At 42.8% G+C, this 27,879-nt stretch overlaps 1 protein-coding gene across 1 annotated transcript in view; it reads left to right on the top strand.

The window, feature by feature from the left end:
* Window positions 1-24,231, top strand: part of kiaa0100.L (KIAA0100 L homeolog) — a 59,423-nt gene extending 35,192 nt beyond the window's left edge. The window contains exons 26-39 of the mRNA XM_018246128.2: window positions 520-726; window positions 2,396-2,495; window positions 3,321-3,503; window positions 3,590-3,711; window positions 9,467-9,622; window positions 10,279-10,400; window positions 12,123-12,303; window positions 12,543-12,629; window positions 13,026-13,136; window positions 14,957-15,092; window positions 16,801-16,931; window positions 18,836-18,937; window positions 19,580-19,714; window positions 21,419-24,231. Of these exons, the coding sequence (XP_018101617.2) occupies window positions 520-726; window positions 2,396-2,495; window positions 3,321-3,503; window positions 3,590-3,711; window positions 9,467-9,622; window positions 10,279-10,400; window positions 12,123-12,303; window positions 12,543-12,629; window positions 13,026-13,136; window positions 14,957-15,092; window positions 16,801-16,931; window positions 18,836-18,937; window positions 19,580-19,714; window positions 21,419-21,595 (1,950 nt within the window). The 3' untranslated portion in view covers window positions 21,596-24,231. The remainder of the gene's footprint in view (window positions 1-519; window positions 727-2,395; window positions 2,496-3,320; window positions 3,504-3,589; window positions 3,712-9,466; window positions 9,623-10,278; window positions 10,401-12,122; window positions 12,304-12,542; window positions 12,630-13,025; window positions 13,137-14,956; window positions 15,093-16,800; window positions 16,932-18,835; window positions 18,938-19,579; window positions 19,715-21,418) is intronic.
* Window positions 24,232-27,879: the final 3,648 nt, after the last annotated feature.

The raw sequence follows: 27,879 nt of genomic DNA, 5'->3' as shown, positions 1-27,879 counted from the left end.
AAGGCCAAATCCCGAACCAAATACTGTATTCAGTGCATCCCTAAAATATATACAGGTCTATAACTTACAAACTTTATGTTGTGCGATACCCAGTGGCTGCTTGTTTCTAAAATGAATGAATACAGTTTCTGCTTGTCAGCTAAGTGACTGCTTGCCAAAACGTTTTTAGGTATTTTGCAGGGCAGAGCTATAAATCCACATTCCTCAATATTTGGACCCTGTAGTTCTCTACCTCTCTGATCTTTGTCAGCAGATTGCTGAAGCCAGATTATCCCTTTAAGACTAGACACATGTAGGCTAATCCTTTGACAAGCTTTAGTTGCCCTTTAAAATGCAAAGAAAATGTTGAGAATATATAGGATCTTGTCCCAGCTGGGTACTTAGTGAAATAAATTTGACCCAACGAATATTTATTATAAGGAATCAACATTGTGTCAAAAAAATGACAGCCTGCCTGGTATGTGACCCTTTTGTATATGTGCATCATTATTCGTTAATGTATTGTGATTGCATCTGTAGATGGTGCTCCGTGGAGCAGAGACAGAAGGCTGTGTTATTGTATCAGCAGCCAAAGCACAGCTCTTGCAATGCCAGCACCATCCATCTTGGTATGGAGACACCTTGAAGCAGAAGACCTCGTGGACTTGCCAGCTTGACAGCATGCAATATTTTGCCACAACCGAAAGTAATCCCGCTGAAGTAGAAGACAGTCAGTACTGGTTGGAGGTGTGTTGATTCAGTAAATATACATTTCATTTATGTCATCCAGCGAACTAGCACTTAGGTGAGACTATGACTGTATCTAAATGTAAACGTTAGTGTATTTACAGCTACTTTATACACAGGTCTGTACCTTTTCAAACAATGCCTAAATAAAACAGACGAGGAACTATACATTATATAGGACATAAGTACATTCAGTTGCATTAAAGGTTAATTACCAAATTTTAAAATGCACAGGAGGAAGGAGGAGTCCCTGCCCTGTCGAGACTACAATCTAGTTTAAAGTGGACCTATCACAAAGAAACAAAAATCTGTATAATAAAAGTCCTTTTCAAATTAAACATGAAATCCAATTTCTATTTTTTATTAAAACATTCATAGCTGTTGTAAACTCATTTAAAAATCTCAGCTGTCAATCAAATATTGTCTGCCCCTCCTCTATGCCTAAAGGTGGCCATACACGGGGCGATAAAAGCTGCCGACAGACCGTGTCGGCAGCTTATTGGCCCGTGTATGGGGCCCCCCGACGGGCTTCACCGATCGAGATCTGGCCGAAAGTCGGCCAGATCTCGATCGGATGGGACAAAAAATCCCGTCGGATCGCGGCCGCATCTATTCGTTGATGCGGTCCCGCGATCCGACCGCCCGTTAGGCATCATTAGGATCCGATCGTTGGGCCCTAGTGCCCGATATTCGCCAAACGAGCGGATCTCTCCGTGTATGGCCACCTTTAAACATAGAGGCGGGCAGACAATTACTTTCACTTTCTATTCAGCACTTTCTAGATGTCACTGCTCTCCACACATTCCCCCGTTCTCTTTACCATTTAATTGTGTAGCCAGTGCATGGGGATGGACATTGGGTCACCCATTCTGGTGCACAAACAAGATTCTGAGATGATACAAGGCTTGCCTTAATAATAGTGTCCACAAATGGTTCCTGCCTGCTTGCTATAATTAGGAGTTCCCAGACTGAAGGAAAAAAGATTCAAATAATTTATATATTGTAATTAAAGTTCATTTTGCTTGACTAATGGGATAAAATAGGATTTTGAATATTTATTTGGGTGACGGGTCCCCTTTAATAGCTTAACATAAAGACATACTGTATCATTGGTTCATAATTGCAAGTTATTCATTGCTTAATGGGGAGCTGGGATAAAGGCTGTCAAGAAAAAAACAGTTTTAAATGATCATAGGGGGAGTCAAGGAGCAATGTTTCAAATAGTCTGAACTGGGGTGAGGTGGGAGTCATGAAGGCCAGTTAGTAGAAAGTGCAGTGGTCTATACAGGGTAATAGATGATAATGAAGTGTCAGGTTGTTTTACTGTGCCGTTGATGTGACTCGGGTATCTCACTAAATGGAGTTGGTTGTTGAGCATGCAATCACTTGAGTGTTGCATGGGTAGATGTTTGTGCCAACACGTTCAGTTGGTAGGTGCAATTTAAGAAGGCCTTCCTTTAGATCAATGCTAGAGACCTAGGTGAATAGGCGGATATTAATTTATATCTAGATATCATCTGCATACAAAAGGTGGCCCTTGCTAAATCTTGGAGGTCTCTGTCACTCAACTGCAGTTGTGAACAATGCCAACAATTTTGGCATCATTATGTATGCATGTGCTAAACGAAGACAAGGATCACAACATAAGTTATGCTCTCCTTTTCTTAAGGTGAAAAATATTGAGGAGCATCGACACAGGAACCTCGACTCTGTGCAGGAGCTGATGGAGAGTGGCCAAGCTGTAGGGGGCATGGTCAGCACCACCACAGGTCAGGATCTGATGATTACATGAAAAAGATCTTCTTAGAGCCTCTAGTAAATATATCAGTTAAAATGTCCGTTGCCCGGTAAAACTTTATTAGAATGTTTTATACTTTTATATAATTGTCTCAGAATGTTTATTGACAATGTAGCTTTGTGGAGTTTGGGAATATCTTAAAGGGATACTGTCATGGGAATGATGAATCAGTTAATAGTGTTGCTCCAGCAGAATTCTGCACTGAAAACCATTTCTCAAAAGAGCAAACAGATTTTTTTATATTCAATTTTGAAATCTGACATGGGGCTAGACATTTTGTCAATTTCCCAGCTGCCCCAAGTCATGTGACTTGTGCTCTGATAAACTTCAATCACTCTTTACTGCAGTACTGCAAGTTGGAGTGATATCACCCCCTCCCTTTTCTCCCCCAGCAGCCAAACAAAAGAGCAATGGGAAGGTAACCAGATAACCGCTCCCTAACACAAGATAACAGCTGCCTGGTAGATCTAAGAACAACACTCAATAGTAAAAACCCATGTCCACCTGAGACACATTCAGTTACATTGAGAAGGAAAAACAGCAGCCTGCCAGAAAGCATTTCTCTCCTAACGTGCAGGCACAAGTCACATGACCAGGGGCAGCTGGGAAATTGACAAAATGTCTAGCCCCATGTCAGATTTCAAAATTGAATATAAAAAAAATCTGTTTGCTCTTTTGAGAAATGGATTACAGTGCAGAATTCTGCTGGAGCAGCACTATTAACTGATTCATTTAAAAAAAAAAAAAAATTTCCCATGACAGTATCCCTTTAATAAAAACTTTGCCTCAATTATAGATTGGAGTCAGCCATCTGAAGTGCAGCAAAACCTGCAGATGCAGCGGATAATCTCACGTTGTAACTGCCATATGTATTACATCAGCTACAGCCATGACATTGACCCTGAGCTGGCCATGCAGATCAAACCCCCTCCCACACCTGTACACCCAGAGAAGGAAGATCTGCTGAAAGGACAAGAGGGTAATGTTTATGACACTTTGGCTGGGCTTGTAGGTAATGTACTGAAATGACCTTTAAGATGTATCTCTCTTTTGATTTAATTGCAGCCGCGGCTGATACTTTCACTTTAAAGCACCAGCACTTAGAGATATCCACCAATCCTGCACAGTATGCAATGATCTTGGATATTGTTAACAACCTGCTTCTGCATGTGGAGCCCAAACGCAAGGTGTGTTCTCTGATAGTTTATAATAATGAGCTAAGCATGATTCCCTTTCTCATCCGATCAATGTTTTCACCATGTTAAATAAATTGTCGGTTTGTTAGTTAATGGAAGCTAGTAGTATGTAACAGTACTGCACACATTAAAGCCTCATAAAGTATAAGGGCAGAGACGCGTGCGAAGATTGGTGGAGATTTAGTCGCCCAGCGACTAATCTCCCTGAAAAGCCTTTCCCGCCTGCTAGAATCTAAATCGGAGCAATTTTTTACGGAGCGACTTCAGAAAACGAAGCGCTCCGAGTGCCATCCCACCAGCGATTTAGATTGTAGCCGGCGTGAAGGCAGTTCAGGAGATTAGTCGCCCGAAGAAGAGGTGATTTGTTGCTGGGCGACTAAATCTCCACGTGTGTCTCTGCCCATAAAGGATGAGGAAAGTGATCATCACTGGGAGTACCTGTTTTTAAGGAAAGAGGGAGAGCAGTTCTGTGATCTGTGTTTATCCATTATAATCACTAGAGAGTGCCTAACAATTTTAACCCCCCCCCTTGTTTGACCCCTTCCTTGTCCTTTAAAAAACATCTTTTGTTGAACACAAGGTGGCTCGTATATTCACAGAACACTTTTCTCTTACGGCCTTGGGGGACACAGGAACCACGCGGTTAAGCGCCTCCCTCCAGGAGGCAGGAAACTGATACTAAAAACAAAAGCTGGACTCCTCCTTCTCTCTCTATATCTCCTCTTGTTAACTCCCCAAATTTGTTTTTCAGTGTCCTGCCAAGGAGGTAGGATGGCCTCTAGGAGGCCCTGCTAAAGGATGCTACGGTCAACGACTAGCGTTGACACCCGGTTTGTGACAGGAGTCAGGGCCACCCCTGATCTCTAGGTGTTAGCCCGGGATACCTCTGCTGGGGTCGGTAAGACTCATGAGAGCGGACCACCCATCACGCCCTGTCCCACACTACAGCTGGAGCAGTGTCAGGAAGACCCTCCAGGAGTAAGAAGGCCCGGCTGTATGCCGAGCGCACCTCCTCCCCCCAACTCACCCCCTCGCCCATCTTGCCTCCAGCCCACCTGCCTCTGCCGCACGCCCGCCTGCCTCAGGGTCCACACGCCGCTTCTGTGGAGTTGCTGCTCAGAGGAAGAGGGGTTGGTGATCTGGGTGCGCCGACCTGAGGAGTGGGTCCGTCTCGCCTTAGGGCACTCTCCTCCCGGGTTGACACCTATAGCGCATACTCGGCGCCAGACTGGATATCTCTCTCTATATACTCTCCTCAGCGAGCAGGTTGGAGGTACGGTAGGTAGGGATGCGGGAGCGACATATAGCGCTAGAAGGCAAAAGGGCTGCGGGGGAGCCATGTTTCCCAGGGGAGGGAGAGCATGCTCATCATGCTCTGCAAAATTTCCAAAGGGTCAGGAGGACCCAGTGTGCGCAGCCTATCAGGCTCTGGATCAGGATCCAAGGGTCCCTTTAAGCACCAGCGGAAGCAAAGTGCTGAGTTCCCCTTTCACGAGCAGTTGGGGGATATTATCCAACAGGAGTGGGATAGCCCAGAGAAAAAATTCCAACCCTCTCGCAGGTTTTCTCGATCTTATCCATTTGCGAAGGGGTACGCCCACGGCTGTTGACACTCCGGTATCACGACTTTCAAAGAACACAGCTCTCCCTGTCCCAGATTTGGCAGCCTTTAAAGACCCGACGACTGGAGGGTTTCCTCTGCTTCATCTTTACTTCCACCTTTAGACCTGTCATCACAACAGCATTGGTCAGCAGGGCAATGGCTGACTGGGCACAGGAGATACTGGAGGGTCTCAGGGTTAATTATTCTAGGTCGGAATTATCCTCGCTGGCGTCCCAGATTGTGGATGCGAACGCCTTCCTAGGAGATGCCCTCCTAGACTCGCTACGAGCAACAGCCAGAACATCGGCCACGGCAGTGGCAGCACACAGAGCACTCTGGCTTAAACACTGGACAGCCGTCCTCCGCTCCAAGAAGGCTCTGATGTCCACGGCTTTCAAGGAAAATCGACTGTTCGGCGATGAACTAGAGAAGATGATATCCCAGGCCACGGGGGGGAAGAGCACACTATTACCCCAGCCAAGGACCCGCTCCAATACAGGGCAAAGAAGGGGCAGTTTTTTTTCGTGGCTCAGGATTCCGTTCCTCAAAAGGTTCCCCACCTCCTGCTTCAGGCCATTCCAAGGGTAGGTTCCAACACAGAAACCGTCAAGGTTGGCAGCGCCTCAAGAATCATGCAAAAAACCCCAGTGGACAAGTCCTCGTCCCAATGACGGGACAGGCCCTCTGGGGCCAGACCAGGCGGTAGGGGAATGCCTGCTTGGGTTCGCGAACTGGTGGCAGATGGGTACAAGATTGAATTTCAATCCTGACCCCCAGAACGTTTTTTCCTTTTAAGGGTTCCTCCAAGGGATCCAAAAAGGGAAGCTTTCTTCAAGGTCATATCAGACCTACTAAACGCGGGGCATATAGTTCCCGTTCCATCAGATCAGCTACGTCAAGGGTTCTATTCAAACTTATTTATCGTGCCCAAAAAGGATGGATCATTCCTCCCAGTTTTGGACTTAAAGTGCCTCAACAGGTCCATCAGGTACCGTCGGTTCTGCATGGAAACCATCCGTTCTATGATCAGGTCTCTGAACAAGGGTGCATTATTTACCTAGCCCTGTGGCATTGGGAGGATCTCATGACGGGTCTCTCAGTGCGCATACAGACAGACAACGCGACGGCAGTCGCGTAGATAAATCACCAGGGGGGAATCCGCAGCTACGCAGCCTGGTCAGAGACAGAAAAGATTCTGTCCTGGGCGGAGACTCAAATTCCAGAAATATCCACGGTTCACATTCCGGGAATTCAAAATTGGGAAACCAACTACCGTCTAGATCCGGTAGAGTGGGAGCTTCTACCAGAGGTATTCGACATGATCGTGCACAGGTGGGGTCGATCTGATGGCATCCCGACACAACAAGAAGGTGCCAAAGTTTTTTGCCAGAAGCAGAGACCCACAGGCATCGAGAGTGAACGTGATGACTACCATGGCGGTTCCAATTAGCGTACATCTTCATGCCCATGCTACCACGGGCATTAAAGAAGTTTCGGCACGAGAATCTGAGTTTAATCTTTGTGGCCCCATATTGGCCCCGAAGAGCCTGGTTCACGGACCTCATATCCCTATCCGCGGGGAACTGGTTTCATCTCCCACCACGTCCAGGCTTACTTCAGCAGGGCCCAATACTACATCACAATCCAGGTCTCCTGACCTTGCGGCGTGGCTGTTGAGATCGCCATACTGAGAGATAAGGGTTTTGCAGATATGATTGACACAATGATCAAGGCAAGAAAGCCATCTTCTGCCAGGTCCTACTACAGGGTGTCGAAGGCCTACGCAGCATGGTGTGAACCCAGAGGAGTACCGTTCGACAAACTTGAGTTGTCACATGTGCTTATGTTTCTGCAGAAAGGTCTGGAATGGGGCTGGAGACTGTCCTCTTTAAAGGTGCAAGTATCAGCCTTGTCAGTTCTCTTCCAGGACCAGCTAGCCTTAAGGGATGACATTCTGACTTTTCTCCAAAGGGCAGACCCGCCCTTCAAACAACCAGCGCCGACGTGGGATCTCAACCTAGTGTTGAGATCACTTCAGGAGGCAGCGTTGATCCTCTGGAGTCAGTAGACCTGCCTCCCTTGACCTGGAAGGTAGTGTTTCTGGTGGCCATTGCTTCGGCTAGAAGAGTCTCAGAGTTGGGGGCACTTTCCATGACCCCACAGTTCATGATTTTTCACCAAGACAAGGTGGTCTTGCGGACTGTACCCTCCTTCCTTCCCAAGGTGGTGTCTTGCTTTCACATTAACCTGCTGATCGTGGTACTTTCCTTCTGTCCGAATCCAAAGAATGAAAAAGAGGTCCATCTTAATTCTCTGGACGTTGTCAGGGTATTGTCAACGTGCATAGAGAGAACAGCTTCAATTCAGAAGTCAGAATCCTTGTTCGTGATTCCCTCAGGTCCCAGGATGGGGACAGCAGCGCCCAAGGTGACGATTTTGCGATGGATCAGAGAGACGATCCGTCAGGCATACTTAGCTGCCCACAGAAGTCCTCCCGAGAGAGTCAGAGCCCATTCGACAAGGGCCCTAAGCACTTCTTGGGCATGGAGGAACGATGCTTCGGCTGACCAGCTGTGCAGATCTGCCACATGGTCCTCCATACACACGTTTATAAAGTTTTACCGTTTTGACACATACTCTTCTGCTGAAGCGAGCTTTGGCAGAAAAGTCCTGCAATCAGTGGTAGTTTCAGACTGAAAAAGGCACTGGTCTCCGTTTCTTCCCTCCCTCAATTATGGGATAATGGGACTGCTTTGATAGGTCCCAGTGGTTCCTGTGTCCCCCAAGGCCGTAAGAGAAAAGGAGATTTTTAGTAGAACTTACCGTTAAATCTCTTTCTCTCTAGGCACTTGGGGGACACAGGAACGCCCTCCCTGAAACATACCCCGGTTGTGGGGTTTACATGAGAAACTGTTCCCCTGGTTCTTTTGTTCTTCTAGTTGTGGTAGATAGTACATATAGTTCCTTGTTATGGGCTTGTTATCGAAACTGATTTGGGGAGTTAAGCAAGAGGAGATATAGAGGGAGAAGGAGGAGTCCAGCTTTTTTTTTTTAATATCGGTGTCCTGCCTCCTGGAGGGAGGAGCTTAACCCTGTGGTTCCTGTGTCCCCCAAGTGCCTAGAGAGAAAGAGATTTAATGGTAAATTCTACTAAAAAATCTTCTTTTTCACTCATTTCAAGTGCCATGTGGGCTGTATACAGCATTTGTGCCTGAAAACCTGCTTGTTTGTGGCTGAAAACATTGTGTACAGTAGAGTCATTTTAAAGAGGTGTTTCTCCTTTAAGTTTAGTTGTAGTATGTTATAGAATGGCCTTCTTTGTTTTTTACTTTTTTATAGTTTTTGAGTTATTTGCCTTCTTTTCTTCTGACAGTTTGGGCATAATCTCCTTTTATTTGGTATACAGGTATTGGACTGGTTATCCAGAATGCTCAGGGGTTTTCTGGATAACGGATCTTTCCATTGGATCTTCATACCTTAACTCTACTAGAAAATCATGTAATACACCCAATAGGCTGATTTTGTTTCCAATAAGGATTAATTATATCTTAGTTTGAATCAAGTTCAAAGTACTGTTTTATTATTACAGAGAAAAAAGGAAAGCATTCTTAAAAATTTCAGATTATTTAGATAAAATGGAGTCCATGGGAGATGGCCTTTCCGCAATTGCATAAATGGTTTCCGGATAATTTGCATTTAAATATTTTTATATAACCTCTATAAGGAGGTCTGAAACAAGTATGGGATCTGTTATCCGGAAACCCGTTATACAGAAATATCCATAGACTCCATTTTATCAAAATAACTCAATTTTTAAAAAAAATGATTACCTTTTTCTCTGTAATAATAAAACAGTACCTTGTACTTGATGCAAACTAAGATATAATTAATACTTATTCAAAGCAAAATCAGCCTATTGGGTTTATTTAATATTTACATGATCTTCTAGTAGACTTAAGGTATGAAGGTCCAAATTATGGAAAGATCCCTTTGCCGGAAAACTCCAGGTCCCCAGCATTCTGGATAACATGTCCCATACCTGTACTCAAACTTGACAGCAAAAGCTTTTTTATGACAGTATATTTAGTATTTCACTTGCAGGTGGATCCTTATAAGAATTTATACCATATCCCCCATTTTCAGGAGCACAGTGAAAAGAAACAGCGAGTCCGTTTCCAACTGGAGATTTCCAGCAATCCAGAAGAGCAGCGCAGTAGTATATTGCATCTGCAGGAAGCAGTCAGACAACACGTTCTCCAAATACGCCTATGGGAAAAGCAGATGTACTCTATCATGAAGGTAATAGCACAAAAACCCTGCAGGTTGCAAACAGTTCTCTGTGGATGCTGTTGTTTAAAAAGTATATTTACTGGATTAAATATCTGTCTTATTACTTATTTATAATGTATGCTTGAGTTTCCATATGGCGGTTCAATATGATACACTTTTATTTAGTTGACATTGTAAACTGGATGATCAGCAGATTAATTAAAGGTGTTTGGTGATTGGTTAATTCTTGGGCATAAAACTGGCCATAGACGCAAAGATCCGATCGTACGAATCAACATAGGATCGGACTTTCCCATCTCCCGACCTGCCACTAACCATTCAGATCAAAGTCTTACCATTCAGATCAAATAAAGTAGTAAAGGAACAGATCAGCCAATGTTCTACCTCTGACAGCAATCGTACGATAGTTATGTCTGACAAAGCTAGTGACAGTCTCCCACTGAAAATCGTACGATCGGCAATACACGCAGAGATATTATCGGCAGCCGACAGAAATTTTCTAACCTGTCCGATCGACCAAACGAGCGTTCTCCGCCGGTCCACACACAGTCCAAAAATCGTACGCATCCACGATTCGTACAATCGGATCGTTGCGTCTATGGCCAGCTTAAGGCTCACAAATGCACCGTATAGATTTGGTAATGTGTTAACGGCACTCATTTCAGTTATTGCATGATGAGAGTAAGAATGAATCTCTGAATGAGCAACTCCAAAAACTACAGAGTCAGCTGTGCCAGGAGAAGACGGATTTGCAGCTGAAAAGTGAAGAACTAAACATTCTGATCAGGTAAACTTGCTAAGACTTTGGAGAGTCGGTATTGGGTCAGTATATGGGGATTTGTCATTGAAAAAATGTAAATAATTGGAGTCTCAGGTTCTCGATTACAGAAGAATAGAGGAGTCTTTTACATTTTATTTTCCATAACTGAGTAATATTAGCACAGTGAGATTAAAGTACTGTAGCTGGACAACAAAGGATTAAAAACTGGCTCCTCCTGTTGTAGGATTTATAATTGATATGAAGGTTTATTTATAAAGAGGTTGTATTTGCACAGTTCTGTATATAAAAGAATCCCTTTGTGACTGCCCAGGCCAAGTTTACATCTCAGAGGTAGTATCCACTTTATTTACCAAAATGCAGATGTTGATGTCATTGTCACAAAGAGGCTAATGGCAGATCAGAGAGTAGACTGTATTCTCTAAGGGTGGCCATACACGGGCAGATTAAAGCTACCTATAGCCTATAGCTAATATCTGTCCTTTAAAACCGATTCAGCATCTTATCTGCCCGTGTAGGGGGTGTGCGACGAGTCTCCATGATCGGTATCTGACCAAGCAGGGCCAGAACTAGGGGTAGGCAGAAGAGGCATCTGCCTAGAGCCCACCCCCAGTTCAAAGTTTTGCTTCCTTGTGCTTGCCTACCCTCCCCACTTCGGCCCTCTCCTCTCTGGCTCTCCCCTCTGTGGCTACCCCTCTCCTCTCTGGTTTTCCCCTCTACCGTTTCCCCTCTCCTCTCTGGCTTTCCCCTCTGCTGCTTCCCCTCTCCTCTCTGGCCCTCCCCTCTGCCACCTCCCCTCCTGGGCCCTCCCCTCTACCGCTTTCCCCTCTCCTCTCTGGCTTTCCCCTCTCCTCTCTGGCTTTCCCCTCTCCTCTCTGGCTTTCCCCTCTCCTCTCTAGCCCTCCCCTCTCCTCTCTGGCCCTCCCCTCTACCGGTTCCCCTCTCCTCCCCGGCACTCCCCTCTGCTGCTTCCCCTCGCCTCCCTGGCACTCCACTCTGCCGCTTCCCCTCTCCTCTCTAGCCCTCTCCTCCCTGGCACTCCACTCTGCCGCTTCCCCTCTCCTCTCTAACCCTCTCCTCTCTGGCCCTCCCCTCTGTTGCTTCCCCTCCCCACTACCTCCCTCCGCCACTTCCCCTCTGCACTCCAGCCCTCCTAGGGGCACCCGATCGGCTTGGCCCAGCCCTGTGACCAAGATATCGATCTGGCAGGTTTAAGGGTGGCCATACACGGGCAGATTAAAGCTGCCACTATCAGTCCTTTAGACCGATTCTGTCCGTGTAGGGGGCGTTGTGATGGGTCTCCCAATCGATATATCTGACCAAGATATCGATCAGGCAGGTTTCGTTTTTCTTTGCGATTGATGACCTAATTCACTAGTTGATGCGGTCCCCATCCCGTCTGCACCTGTTCTCATCTTTGTAATCGGCCCTAGGGCCGAACAATCAGATTAACATGATATTGCACTGCCTTTGGTGGGCATATTAGGTTAAGATCCGCTCATTTGGCGAGGTTGAACTTATGGTGTATGGCCACCTTAACCTGAAAACCAGATCAAATTTAGTTAACTTCCTCCCTTTCCCTTTCTATTCTATGCCCTCAACCTTACCAACTCATTCCCCAACCAAATGGATTACTTTTGAACTCATTTTGCTATATTGTCTTATAAGTTTTTATCCTAATTTACTTGTCAAATGAGGCCACATATTCAGGTAAACAAATCTTAATTGCAGGTGTTTCAAAGACTTCCAGCTGCAGAGAGCAAACAAGATGGAGCTGCGCAAGCAGGCAGAAGATGTCAGTGTAGCACGCCACACAGAATTTTACTTTGCACAAGCAAGGTGGCGCCTGACTGAGCAGGATGGCCAGCTGGGCATTGCAGAGCTGGAACTGCAGCGTTTCCTTTATAGCAAGGTTTGTAGAAAGAAGCATAATGTTATGTTATACCAACGGTCTAGCAAACATAATGCAGACTGTCCCCTCCCAAGACATTCATTGCATAATTTACTAATTAGAATGCACCCTTTGACATAGTAGCTGTTGAACGGCTACATCTCCCATGTACCAACAGCCATTTAATATATTATAACCAGTTGTTAAAAGTATTTAGGCTAAAAGTGCTTACAATTTCTGTTCTGTTTCTGTATGCATAGGTGAATAAGTCAGATGACACTGCAGAGCATCTTTTGGAGCTGGGTTGGTTCACAATGAATAACTTGCTCCCCAATGCTGTTTACAAGGTAAGACACCCCATGATGTTCTTATCATCCTACAGGACAATGCAACAGATACAGTACAACCATGGATCACGCCAGGAAAGAACTTGGATGTCTGTATAACCTGGTGCCCATTTTGTTCCCACTGCCTCCTTTATTCTCACTGCTTAAATCCAGAGAATCACAAACAGAGTGTTTCACACAGGGAGATGTTCTGTCATCAGGATTGAAATGACTTTTTTAGCTCTTTAGTTGTAAAGTTCTATTCATTATTTCATTTGTTCTGATATCTCTTTATTATGCATTTTTGAAAAATAAATATAAGTTATATATATATAAATATGTTTTCATTTAACGGTTAACCGTGGAAATCTATTACTTGCAGCTCTTTAACCCCATGACCTATCTGTATCCCCCTAGATAGCCCTGCGACCGCAAATGCCTGGACAGTCTGGGAGGCAACTTGCATTACGAATCTTCAGCAAAGTCCGGCCACCTGTAGGCGGCATTTCTGTTAAAGAGCACTTTGAGGTAATTTATTTTCCTATAATATAACTTTTTTTTTTAGAAAACGTAATTGTGTGATGATTCTGAATTGGCTGCAGGCAGGCTTTTAATAGAAAAAAACCTCTCCATAACTAATAACAGGCAAGTGAATGTTTTGCGAATACTGTATATTATTTATTGTAACAGCAAATGAGGTGCTCACAAAAAGCTCCTCATTTAAGCAATGACAACCTACACCAGGGTCGGGACACTGTTAGTTATACTTGCCCAAGTGATTTGCAGCTCTGGAATGTATAGCAAGATGTATAGGTTAACTGGTATTATAAAAAGGAATGTTAATTTATGCCAGCAACCAATGTCTTATATTAAGCAGAGTCACTTTGAAAGCATTTACTCAATTGATAAATAATTCATGGTTACTTTTGCACTTGCATTGGGAAGCCCTTAATTAAATGAATTATGAATATTCTTGAGATAGGAACGCTAAACAGGGCAAAGGAAGAAATTACACTTTAAAATGTGTAGTTTTATGCAATATGATCTTATATAATAAAATAAAACTGCCCATCACTAATTAAATGGTCATGCATAATAGGGGAATTGCCTCAAACCAGAGGTGTGGCTCTATTAGCCCACACCTCCGGTGAGAGAAACGTTTTTCAGGTGGCAGGTGCCCTTTTAAGCATTTTTAGCATTGATGTGTGTAAATTTTAGGTCTAGGGATGCACCGAATCCACTATTTGGGATTCGGCCGAATACCAATCTGAATCCTAATTTGCATATGCAAATTAGGGGCAGGAAAGGAAAAAGTGGAAAAAAATCCTTCTTTTTCTGACGAAAAGTCATGTGATTTCCTTAACCGCCCCTAATTTACATATGCAAATTAGGATTCGGTTCGGCCAGGCACAAGGATTTGGCCGAATCCGAATCCTGCTGAAAAAGGCAGAATCCTGGATTCGGTGCATCCCTATTTAGGTCACAGCAGTAAAAAAAAGACTTTTGATGCTTTATATTGACCAACAGAGGCAACTGTCTGTTAGGTTTTCAGCTTACTTTTAAAATGACATTCTGTAATTTAGTTATATTGAAACCTGGCTCTTTCTAATACATTACTAGAGATAGTATTTAGAGATTAGAGGTATTCAGGTGTTTTTGACAATACAAAAAAGTCGTAAAAGTCACGGATTTCTCGACTTTTCTTCGACTCATCCTGTTCGTGGTTTTTAAGTTTGGATCTTTTAAAGGAATTGTTCAGTGTAAAAATAAAAACTGGGTAAATAGGCTGTGCAAAATAGTTAGCCAAAAATGTAATGTATAAAGGCTGGAATGACTGGATGTGTGACATAAAAGCCTGAACACTACTTCCTGCTTTCCAGCTCTCTCGGTTTACACTGACTGGTTACCAGGCAGTAACCAATCATTGACTTGAGGGGGGGGGGCACATGGGTTATAACTGTTGCTTTTGAATCTGAGCTGAATGCTGAGGATCAATTGCAGTTAGTTCCCATGTGGCCTCTCTTCAAGTCACTGACTAACTCAGAGTTAGAGAGCTGAAAAGTAGTGTTCTGGCTATTATGTTAGACATCCAGCCACTCCAGCCTTTATACATTACATTTTTGGCTAACTAACTATATTAGAAACATTTTTTATTTTGCACAGCCTATCTATTTACCCAGTTTGTATTTTCACACTGAACTGTTCCTTTAATAAATTTCATGACATTCGTGGTTTTAGAAAAAGTGCAAACCATTGAATCCACCAATGAAGGATTCATAAACATGCTATGGTCTGAATTTGTATTTTGTATATAGTTAACCTGAGTTTTCTTTGTGTTTGGGTTACAGGTCAATGTGGTTCCTCTCACCATCCAGCTTACACACCAGTTCTTTCACAGGATGATGGGCTTTTTCTTTCCTGGGCGAAATGTGGAGGAAGAGGAAGTTGGGGATGAAGAAGATAAATCCAAACTTGTCACAACGGGTAGGGTAGCCAATCCCTGGATAAGCTTTGTACTGGGAGTTCATTTCAGCAACTTAGTATCTTCTCCATTGCTAAAAGGGGTTGGATTCGGTTTGATTGAACAATTTAGGATTTGAGAGAATCCGGCATTTAATGCATTTCAAAACAAAACTAATTTAATTTTAGATTAAAAAACGAGAACACCGCGACGGAAGACAAATTATTATTTGTAGTCATTTGTGGGATATGATTTGAAAACTGTTTCGTTTTGTCAAGTTGAACTGTACCTTTTTAGTGTGAAAATGAAAGGTTTTTCCTGTAGGGACTGTTTTTCCCACAGCTGGACACAGAAAGGACAAACGTATTATTCTCTTCTATACATCACTTTATAGTATATGTTATAGTGAATTCACTGTAACTCTATTATATTTTAATGTCCAATTCCCTTAAATGTCCTGACGTTCAAATAGCAGTTTTGCTACTATGTAGGCAGGTGTCCCATGAATTGTCAAGCAGTAATTAGTAATTCAAGCATGCTTGAGAAAGGTGTTTGACCCCGAAACGTTGCATTTCGCAATAAACACGCAAGGCAGCTTGCTTGCATTGACCCTTTGTGCCTTGGGATTCTTTCTGCCAAGCAGTAATTAGACCAGCAGTTGTTAAAAATAAACAAAGTTCTTTTTATTCTTTCAACACAACACGTCAATCCAATTTAACACCGACAGGCAATTCTTCAGTCGTTTAATACATGGCCACTCTTTCCTGAAATCTAGCCTTCCTTTACTTACAGGATTCTTCAGGTATCATCATTATCATTTATTTTTATAGCGCCAACAAGATACGCAGTGCTTTATTACCTCTTAATACCAATGGGCCGCTCCTGTTCCACTGCCCCCGATTGGGATCTCACTATACCCACCTGCCCTCAGCAGCCCAACACTCCTCACTGGCGCCTCCTTGCTATACCAGACATCTTTTTACGATGGCCAAAGTCCCATAACCCTCTCTTTCACTATCCTGTTTTCTATAACTACATCCCTGACTGGTAGAGTATCTACCGGAAGGCTAGTTCCACTCCTGATTGGGGCTCTTACCTGCCCTTGCTACCTTTTCCTAACTGCCTTGTATACCTAGTGCACACTATAACATAAATCTCCTAACTCTGGCTAAGCCTACTACTTACTTCAGGGCTGGGCTCTTCTTCCCTTCAGCAGATGTTCTTCGCTGGGCGACACACACCTATGAACTGCCACACCCATGGTTTCTTGCCCCTCGTTATACGGTTTATCTTCCCCTCTAGTGACCAGGCTAAACATTACATCATTACATAATTAATAGGACCCTACTGCCCACTTGTGGCCAAACCCTGTAAATACACTTTTAAAACATTCAAATTTTCAACATTCCAAACACATATACACACATAACAACAGGCATTTTCACATTTACATTCTCATACACTTTTTCACATGACATCATCTTCACCCACCTTACAACTAGACCCCTGTAACTGGGGTAATATATGTTACATATCTCTAAGGTGAGTATTTAAAGATAATCAAAAGTGTCTTTGCTCCATAACCATAGCACAATATATTTTCTTTCCTATTTAAAGAAAGTAGAGTTTTGACCCCAAAAAAAGTCCCTTGGCCACAAGTGGTCAAATTATCATGCAGTTATATGTTTAAACATGTTGTCTTAATTAGTATTGTGGTTGTTTCTATTCTAGGAATGCCAGTTGCGAAGCCTCGGCAGCTTATGGTGGCAGATGATGCGGTCTCGCTTGGTCCTGGCAAGGGAGTTGGACAGGGCTTAAACAGGACAACAGGGGTCAGGAGATCTTTCCGGAAAGCACCAGAGGTAAAAGGAACCAATCCAATGTCAAGAGAATATTTTCAGTATCCCTGCTATTAAAGGAGAATTAAACCCTAAAAATGAATATGGCTACAAATGCCATATTTTATATACTGACCTTATTGCACCAACCTAAATTTGCAGCTTGTCAATAGCAGCGATGATCCAAGACTTCAAACTTGTCACAGGGGGTCACCATCTTGGAAAGTGTCTGTGCTGAGCAGCTGTTAAGAATCTAAGCTTAGGGGTCGTGACAAATTATCAAGCAGAAAATGAGGTTTGTCTGTAATATAAGCTGATGCTACAGGGCTGATTATTAAATTCTGATGCTAGTTGCACTGGTTTTTGTACTGCCATGTAGTAATTATCTGTATTAATTACTAATTAGCCTTATATTGTGACATTAATATTCTATGTGTGCTGTATATTGTGAGTGGGTCCCTAAGCTCAGTAAGTGACAGCAGCATGTGCAGTGAATCAGCAGAAAAGAAGATGGGGAGCTACTGGGGCATCTTTAGAGACACAGATCTTTACTGCTAAAAGGCTGTGGTTACCCTATTTATTGTGGCAGCAAACTACTGGAAAGGTGCACTTAGAAAACAATGGAAATGCCTAGGTGCTGGAACATATATCAAAATCTATAGAGCAATGCGCACTAATAGGTCTTTTGTGAAGAAATAAACCCATTTTTTTTCTTCACAAAAGACCTATGAATGCGGATTTCTTTGCTCGCTCTCTCTGCCCCCCCCCCGATCCCCATTCTCCAGCCCACTTCCCACCTCTGCCCACTCCCTGTCCAGACTTCACCTACTATCCACCTCATGCCGAAGCGCTCTGCTTCCTCCGCAGGTAAGAGAGCGGCTTGGAAAGGGGGGGGTTTCTTGTTGACTATAGAGGAAGCAGACTGGGCCCCCCTTTTCCCCTGGGCCATTCTGCGACCGCGAGGTCTGCTGTTTGTATAGTATTACTGAATTAGTATTTTCCAGAACAATGTTTTTTTTTGGGGGGGGGGGGTCCTGGTTCCTGGTATATGCCGGCAATATAGATATTAATGATCTCTCAGCTCTATTTGGGGCCAACTCGGACCCTTGGTTGAGCAGGATTACTTACTCTGAAGTTTTTCAGATGCTCGCAAAACTGCTACAAATGGTGACCAGATTTACTTTGTTACTATTGTCCACTTCTTGGTAGAGTCCTGCAGCGGCTCGGGTACTCGCGGGTTTACCAGCAAAAACCGGTGGTACCCTGGTTGTTGCTGGTAGAAGTTCCCGGGTGCGGGTATAGACGCGGGTCGGGTCTTCTCAATAGGGATTTTTACTCCTTTTTTCTGATCACGTCTACTTCCGATGATGTCACGTCCGGTTTACAATGACATCTCTTACTGTTTTACTCCTTTATTTCTGACCATGCCTACTTCCAGTGACCTCACTTCCGGTTTACAATGACAGCACTTCCTGATTCTTGATGGTCAGCAGGTCCGGGTTGCGGATAAGGTACTTGCAGGTCCAAGCGGGTAAGAATACGGATTGCTGGTTGCCGGTACGGGATCCAAAAAATGGACCCTCCCAGGACTCTACTTCTTGCCATAAAAGGTGGAAGGCTAATTGATCATCTGTGACATTTTTGTCTAACTTCTTAGTACTAGATATGTCTAAATGGACTTGGTAAATCAGTCACTCTTCTAACATTCTGCCTTGGCTGACTTATGGCTACAAAAACTTATACGTTATACGTATTTCTGGTGCTCAGTAAGTGTAACTGGCAAGATGCTATCTGATAAATTCACAGTCGGTAGATTTATGGTGAGAGACAAGGTGAGATGTCACCTGTAGTGACACTGACAAAACATAATGCTTGTCGGACTTATATAGCATTAATCTGGGCCATTTGTTATTCTGTCTTTCTAACAGCACCCTGTGGATGACTTGGATAAAATGAAAGAAAGAGCTGCAATGAACAATTCATTTATCTACATAAAAATACCGCAGGTGCCTCTGTGTGTGAGCTATAAGGTACTAATATATTTGCTGTTCTGTAAGAGTTTAGCTACTAGTTAGTTCACGTGAAATTTAAATGTAAGCATGATGGAGATTGTAAGATAGCCTGCAGATGGTCTTCATTTTTTATCTATTTTGTTATGGTTACTGAAATATTTAACTTTTGCAACTCTCATATTTCAAATGGTTGGTAGGGTCCATACTTACCCTAGCAACCAGGCAGCAGTTAGGAAGTCAGACTGGAAGATGAAAAAGAGCTTCTGTGGAAAGATTTGCAATAAGTAACACAAACAGTAAGCATTTATCATTACATGCTGTCACATTGTTGTGTAATGGTTTAAATGACCCAACTAGACAGGGTTTTGAATTTCAAGTCGGAGAGAAGCAGAATAAGCATATCATTTAAAAATCGTTAAGATAAATAGAAAATGAAGGCCATCTGAAAAGCTGCTTAGAATGTAACCATACCATCTCACTTTAAATGTGAACTTCCCCTTTAATGCTTGTTCTGAAAATGTGTCTTCAAATTGCTTTTCTTTTGATTAAAAATGGTCTTTTGTGTATTTTATTTCATTAACAAATGGTAGTCCTATATTATGGTGTGTGTATATATTTTCACATGTTTGGTAATACTCTGCATTTGACTTTATATTGTAGGGTGAGAAGAACAGTGTTGATTGGGGCGACCTTAACTTAGTGCTGCCTTGCCTGGAATATCACAATAATACCTGGACGTGGTTGGATTTTGCTATGGCTGTGAAGAGGGACAGTCGCAAGGCACTGGTAGCTCAGGTACGGTGGCATTGTTTATTGTGTAGTGATCAGAATGACTTACTATATTTACTTATTCCAGACATTTTATTGCACTGGCAGGTAATTGCATCATGAGCGGATATTAAAATGCCGGGACTTGCAACCCTTTGATTTGAATGGCTGCAGAACTATTAATCACCTGGAATTGCTACGTGTGCCATTGCTTGTGCACATCTGTACAACATCTTTCCACAAGAAAACAAATGTATTAAAGGGGAAGGAATGTCTGTTTGCACTTGGGGAGCCAAATGTTAGGCACCCCCAAGTGATTGTATTGACTTACCTGAAACCCCGGGTGCTCCTATCAGCAGAAAACTGCACCGGCCCGGGGTTATACCAGTGAACACCACGGAGCAATTCTCTTCCCGCTTCTTTTTTCAAATTTCTCAGTGCAGACACATGCGCAGTTCAACAAAATAGGCAATTTTTTCGTTTTTAAGTTTGGCTTTTCATTCTACTGCGCATGCGCAACCGCTCGAAGGAAGCAGGAAGAAGATCTCTCTGTGGTGCTCACTAGTATAAACCTGGGCCGGTGCAGTTTTCTGCTGATAGGAGCACCGACCAGGGTTTCAGATAAGTCAATACAATCACTAGGGGTACCTAACATTTGGCTCCCCAAGTGCTAAACGACTTTCCTTCTCCTTTAAAGGGGGTTTTCACCTTCCAAACACTTTTTTCAGTTCCGTTTTTTTCAGATTGTCCCCCAGAAATAAAAGAGTTTTTTCAATTACTTTACATTATTTATTTTTTACTGTTTTTCCAAAATCTTAGTTTAAAGTTGAATGTTCGTGTCTCTGGTGTACTGAAGAGCACTGGGGCCAGCAAAAAAAAAAATTATGGTGAATTATGACTTTTAAAAGTCATAATTATGACTTTAAATCTCATAATTATGACTTTTAATCTCATAATTATGACTTTTATTCTCATAATTATGACTTTAAAAAATCGAAATTATGACATTTAAACTCATAATTATGACTTTTAAACTGTTAATTATGACTTTACAAAGTCGAAATTATGACTTTTAATCTCATAATTATGACTTTTATTCTCATAATTATGACTTTAAAAAGTCGAAATTATGACTTTTAATCTCATAATTACGGAAGAGCACTGGGGCCAGCAAAAAAAAAAAAAAAATTATGGTGAATTATGACTTTTTAAAGTCATAATTATGAGTTTAAAAGTCATAATTATGAGATTTAAAAGTCATAATTCACCATAATTTTTTTTTTTTGCTGGCCCCAGTGCTCTTCCATACTGGTGTTTGAGTCTGACAGCTCAGTAATTCAGTTGCAGATTCTGAACTGTTACAATTTTGCGACATTTCATTGATACATTTCTCAGCAGCATCTCTGGAGTATTAGCAACTATTGTATCAATTCTAACAGCTGCCTGTAATGAAACCCAGGGATGCTGTTCAGCAGGGACAAAGATAAGAAATGTATCAATTAAATGTATCAAGTTAGAACAGTTTACAGGGTCGGCGACCCCTCTTCCCAGAGCTGCTTTAGAAGGTGAAAAATTACACTTTACACTTCAATATTAGAAAAACAGTCACACATAGAAAATAGAAAGTCATTGGAAAAAGTCGTTATTTCTCGTGATCTATCTGAAAACAAGGTGAACAACCCCTATAAGAACCCTATGAAGTGAATTAATGTGTTTACATTTTCATTACAGGTTATTAAAGAGAAACTGCGCCTAAAGCCAGCTGCAGGTGTGGAAACCAAAGTCAAGGGAGAGACAAAATCAGATATGAACCAGCAGGAGGAAGATGAGAAGGCCAGGTTGATCATTGGACTCAGTATGAATGATAAAAACACTGGAAAGAAATCAATCTTTTCGAGAAGAAAATAAGCGGTTATATGTTGAAACTGCCATTGGTGTGAAGCCCAGATTTACCCACTTGGGGACACTGCTGCAAACGTTCTGCCATAGAAAGGCTGCTGGTCTGCATTCTAGTGAATGAGGACATAAGGAGAGGGAGGAACACAGAGGACTTCCAAGCAGTGTTTGTTTGGAAAGTAGTAGAGAATGCACTAGGGAATAACAGAATATTTAATATGGATCTTTATAGCAAAATAATGTTGCAAATTGAGGAAAGAGCCGTTCTTTATGTATTTGTGGACAGAGCTTCCATCCAAGCCTTAACCCAGAATAATAACCCATAATGCCATGTACAGAAAATGCAATGACTTGGTGTTGAGTCCGTGCTGCACTTTTATCCCATTCTGACATACACTTACATTGGGACATAGAACAGGCAAAATACTAGTTTGCTGCAATTTGACACTGATGTGGGGGTTCACCGAGGCAGCGGAACCATGCACATAGAAACCATCCTCTTAGGGTAGAACTACAAGGGCGACTTTGGTGCGTTTCCGGGGGATTCAACGCGCTGCGCCAAAACGCAGGCATCAAATCGGATGCAACGTAGAATAAGGTAAGCAATAGTAATGTCAGATCTTGTTGCAGCGTTCATCCGACACAACGCGACGTCTGATGCAGATGCTGCATGCGCGTCGGATCCGCCAGAAACACACCGAACTCGCTCATGTAGTTCTACCCTTACACAAAAGCCATCGTCTCACACAGGAAGAAATTTGACTAGAGGAGAGCTCAAGCATCTCGCTTCCCAAAAAAGCTTTTTGCTAATGTTTAGTGTTCTCTACATACATAGCAAGGGCTTTTAGTGGTGCAGGAGGCTGCCGGCCTAGGATGCAAGAGTTGGAAATCCAGCACTAGCGGCACTTAAGTTCCCATTCTTCCCAGAACATATTACCCCTAGGGGCAGGTTCAGTACCATAGAGTGCAGCAGCGCAGTTACACATTACAACCAATGGGCAATTAGTAGTTAGAATCGGGTTGCTGCAAGTCAAAAAAATAGAGAGCAATGAGCTGTTTGGTTGCTATCCATGGCTGTGGAGTCGATGCATACATAAATTCTTCAGTTTATGGTACCTCCAACTCCTCCGTCTTTAAAGGAACAGTAACACCAAAAACTGAAATTGAATCAAAGTAATTAAAATATAAAGTACTGTTCCTCTGCACCGGTTAAAACTGTGTGTTTGCTTCAGAAAACAAAATCAAAGTTACACTACAAAAAACAATAGGAAAGCCTATAAGAAATTGTAAAATAATTGAACCTGGCGATCAGCTGTTAAATACTATCCAAAATTAACTAAAGAATTGCTTCAGCCAGATCCTCCTTCATAGAAGCTCTTAAATCTGATTGTTTTCAGTCCTTGTATTTAAAGTTATAAGTCTGTACATTTTTTGGCGACTCCAACTCTGACTTCAGATCCCCCAAATTGCTTCCGACTCCACAGCTCTTTTGCTATGTGTAACTACTTGTGCATTTTTGCATTTATGAGGGTGACGCAGCACAGCAGAACACCAGTATATAAGCTCAACACCAATTGCACAGCATTCTGGGCATGGCATCATGAACTGGGCCTGGCAGGCCAGAATATCTAAAGGTTTCCCTCGGCTATATCATAGGCCAGTGTAATATAACACTGAGTAACGTGTACTAGTTAGTGTGAGGGCTGTGGGTCCTAGGAATCCTAGAGCAATACTGGCACCTTATTTTACTAAACAAATTGGATGGCATGGGGAAAAGTAAGGTTCTCTAACAGTATTCTGTCCAAAATAAGGTTTCATTGTCATTTTATAGCCAGTAGGACATAAAGCCTATAAGAACTATGCATTATAGATGGTGGGAATCACAGCAGATATGACACACTCGTGTAATTCACGCTTCGTAGCATGGCACTTTTTGGATACAAATCACCTCCTTTTGTCATAGTCTCCCCATTTCTGTTGACTATAGTGGGAAATTGTCCTCTTGTGTTCTGGGTGATTCATCACTTTGTTTTATGTGATTAAAAAAAAAAAAATAAGCATTCAGCGATAGAACACCTCGGGTGCCTTTGCCCTAAAGCCCTGCTGATCAATAAGTGATAGTGAGAATAGTATAAAACCAGTATTGTGCTTTCCCCTTTCTTCCTATAGGGTCTCTGCTCCCTGCTTTTTCTGTTTTTATTTTTCAACTGAAAATTTCTCACTAAAATACAGGTTTCCATACTGTCGGAAAACAGATCAATTACGTACTGAATTTATTTTCTACTCCATGTTATTGTATTTTGTTGATTGATCTCTCACTGGGCCCATATTCGTTTTGGGCTGAAACACAAGGGGGGGAGTCCTTTAATGGGACACGTTCCTACCCGCGGTGTTGGGTTTGATTTCAGATATGGGTGCATCTAATGATCATTATACATAAGCACTAACAGAGCTGATGTTTAACTTTTTTATAAAAAAAAAAATATATATATATATATAATGACATATTTATATGCATTGAGGGGACTGAATGCAGTAGTTGCTGCTACAGAGGTGTATAGATTCCTGCTCTCATCTGCAGACGTTTGCACTTTTTGAACAGATTACTCTCCACAAGCAATGATTAAAATCATATTGTTACTTTTAAAGAGGAATTGTGTGTTTTTTGGGGGTTTTTCCACATTTTTTTGCGGTCCTAACATGAACAAATATTTAATACCCATATATGTAACTTCCATTGTATAATCCTATGCTGGAGGATTAGTAGAACTGTCCCTGTTTTCATTCATCCATGTGTGTGCATAGGTGGGCCTGGTAGAGTAACTGAAGGAATTAAATGGTGTGTATTTGTTCAATCGCATCCCTGAAGAGCAGCATAGGGAAGGATTTGTGTAGTTAAATATAGTACATTATATACAGCACAGTAATATAGTTCACATTTAGATGCCTGAAATGTGACCCCCATTTGCCAGCAGTCTTGTCCTTTTTTTTTAAGGTGATATTTTATTATTTTCAAAACAAAAACAACAAAAAATTGGGTCAGATGTGCAATTGGACAGATTACATAGCTCTGTTTGTATCCCTTACAGTCGATCGAATACCAAATCACCCGTTTGTTTCTTTCCCGTGGCTGGAAGTAATAGTAGGCTGCTTCATATTAATGGCATCTGTGCCCTGTATTAAGACCGTAAGTGTCAGGGCACACAGGCAGATTCAGGGAGATTAGTCGCCCGGCAACAAATCTCCTCTTCTTCGGGCCGACTAATTTCCCCAAACTGCTGCCCCTGCCTCCCCGTCGGCTAAAATGTAAATCACCAGCGGGATGGTACTCGGAGTGATTCGTTTTCCGAAGTTACCTCACGAGGAAACTTTGGAAAACGAATCGCACAGAGTGCCATCCTGCCGGCGATTTACATTTTAGCTGGTGGGGAGGCAGTTCGAAGAGATTAGTCACCCTGAAGAAGAGGAGATTTGTTGCTGGGCGACTAATCTCCCTGAATCTGTCTGTGTGCCCTGACCCTAAAGCAGTTGTTAACCAGGTTGTTCCTCTATCTCAGTGATCCCCAACCAGTAGCTTGTGAGCAATGTTGCTCCCCAACACCTTGGATGTTCCTCCCAGAGGCCACAAAGCAGGGGCTTATTTCTGAATTACTGGCTTAGAGGTTTTGGTTGCATAAAAACCAGATGTACTACCAAACAGAGCCTCCTGTAGCTGCCAGTCCACAGAGGGGCCACCAAATAGCCAATCACAGCCCTTATTTGGCACCTCCCAGGAACATTTTTTATGCTTGTGTTGCTCCCCAACTCTTTTTACAATTAAATGTGGCTCACAGGTGAAAAAGGTTGGACACCCCTGCTCTATCTCGTTCGCTAGATCATCAAGGTCACACCAGGCGTCCCAGACTTTATGGAGTCTTGGCTTTTTTATACAGAAACACAATTCCAAACTTTTCTCAACTCAAAGGGATATTGCTGGTAAAACCAGGTAGCAAAAATGCACCTTGAATCTAGAGCTATCTGCATTAGGCATTGCTCCACTCCCTGCACTGCTTCAGAATAGGTGTTTTTAATTGTGCCCATAAATAGTGTCCAGTTGTCTGAGCTCCATCGCCTGGTACCTCATTTAAACCCCAGAAGTTCAAACCAACAGGTGACATAATAAAGGACATATTGACAATCTTCCCAAGCTGGCACATGCATATCAGTAAATATTACTCTTGTACATGTCTTACCTTGAAGTCACTGGGGGTCATTTATCAACACTGGGCAAATTTGCCCATGGGCAGTAACCCATGGCAACCAATCAAATTGCAGCATTCATTGTTCTACTTGCAGCTGGCTAAGCACTGATTGGTTGCTATAGGTAACTGCCCATGGGCAAATTTGCCCAGTGTTGATAAATGAGCCCAACTGTCTCATAGGGTTCTGTTTTGCCAGCGCTTTGTATGTCATTAACCAAAGTGCAAAATGTCAGTGTAAAGAAAAATAACTTCTGCAAACACTTACTGATAAAGATGGAAGTTTCTGACATGGTTTCTGAGAATTAGAAGAGAAAGATGAAGAGTAGCGTCATTGTTGCTCTCGTCACCTCTAAAATGCACTGTGGAATGCATTGGTCCTCTTGGATTTTCTTTTTTGCTAGAAGTCGGAAGCGCAAGGTTGGTAGTGGCATGGGAGGTAGGGTGGGTGAGGGAGGGAAAAAAATGCACAGTGGCACAGTGGGGCCCCCCAAATCGTTGGCCCAGGACAGATGCTCCATTTGCCCAATTATTTGCCCCTATACACAACTGAAAAGGCAAAAGATAAGAGAACAGATATTTTTTCTACAGTTGTGTAACTACGCGCTGCCAGGCCCTCCCACCCCTACCTTCTTGGAACAAGGGGTGATTAGTGCAGACAATACTCAATTCAAGGGGCATGTCTCGGTCTCTATGCTCCAAAAAGGAGTGCGGATGTGTGCAGCCAGTTACACAATGCTGAATGCAGTGTACAAAGTAAAATATTGGCTGATTGCGTGATTGTTTGCATGTTGCACTTCACCCGGCAATGTAAATGACTCCTATTGTATTTTATGACCTGAATACAAGCCTTCATAGATAATTTACCCATCTAGGGTCGCACTTTAGACTGTCCACTTTGAACTCTTTGGTACGTTTCCTTGAACTATGGTAACAGTGGGGGGATTACAGATATAGATATTGTATTTTTATGATTTTTCAACAATCCCTACCTCACCGCTCCAGTGTCTGCCATTGAAGCATACTTCATATTCAAATGAATAAATAAACAGCTCTGCGTTTAGAGAGATCTGCAGTGGCTGAAATGTGCCAATGACGTTTTCAATTCCACTGTGTAATGTTTGATTATTCCAAGACCCATCCAGGTATTTGTTTAATAAGGCTCAATTGTCCTTTGTCTTGTTTAAATAAAAATATTTTGTGTAGTTAAGGTTAGCTTGGACAACCAGTCACTGGGATTAACCAGCATTCATCTATTCTAGTGATCCCCAACCAGTAGCTCATGAGCAACATGTTGCTTCCCAATCCCTTGGATGTTGCTCTCAGTGGCCTCAAAGCAGGAGCTTATTTTTGAATTCCAGGCTTGGAGGCAAGTTTTAGTTGCATAAAAACCAGATGTACTGCCAAACAGAACCTCCTGTAGGCTGCCAGTCCATATAGGGGCTACCAAACAGCCAATCACCGCCCTTATTTGACTTCCCCATGGACTTTTTAATGCACTACAACTCTTTTTTTACATTTAAATGTGGCTCACGAGTGTAAAAAGGTTGCGGTCCCCTGATCTATTCTGATACCCTTGTCTCAATTAAAGGGGTAGTTTATATTTAAATTAACTTTTACTACTAGTTCGAGTGATATTCAGTTTGGAATTTCCGCAGCAATGTGGTTACTATGGTTGAATTTACCCTAGAAACCAGACAATAGTTCGAGCAGGGGCGATCCTGGCCCCTCCGCCGTCCGAAGCAGCACCAGGGCAGCAGAGAGCCTAACTGCGATCTCTGCACTAGAAGAGCCGAATTTCCGGCTCTTGAAGTACCAGGGGTGGCAAAAATGTGGGGCGCTGCCGCCTGAGGCAACAGTCTCAAGTCACCTCATTGGCAAAGCGCCCCTGAGTTTGGGTTAGAGCATGAAAGTTAAATAGGAGAGGAGACTGATTAGAAAGATTAGGGAAACAAAGTAACAGTAACAACGCAACTGTAACCTCACAGAGGAATCGTGTTTTGGCTGCTGGGGCCAGTGACCCCCTTTTGAAAGCTGGAAAGAAGCAGAGGAGGCAAA

The sequence above is a fragment of the Xenopus laevis genome, chromosome 2L, assembly GCF_017654675.1.
Source record: "Xenopus laevis strain J_2021 chromosome 2L, Xenopus_laevis_v10.1, whole genome shotgun sequence".
Classification (NCBI taxonomy): domain Eukaryota; kingdom Metazoa; phylum Chordata; class Amphibia; order Anura; family Pipidae; genus Xenopus; species Xenopus laevis.
This window is presented reverse-complemented; position numbering and strand designations above follow the sequence as displayed.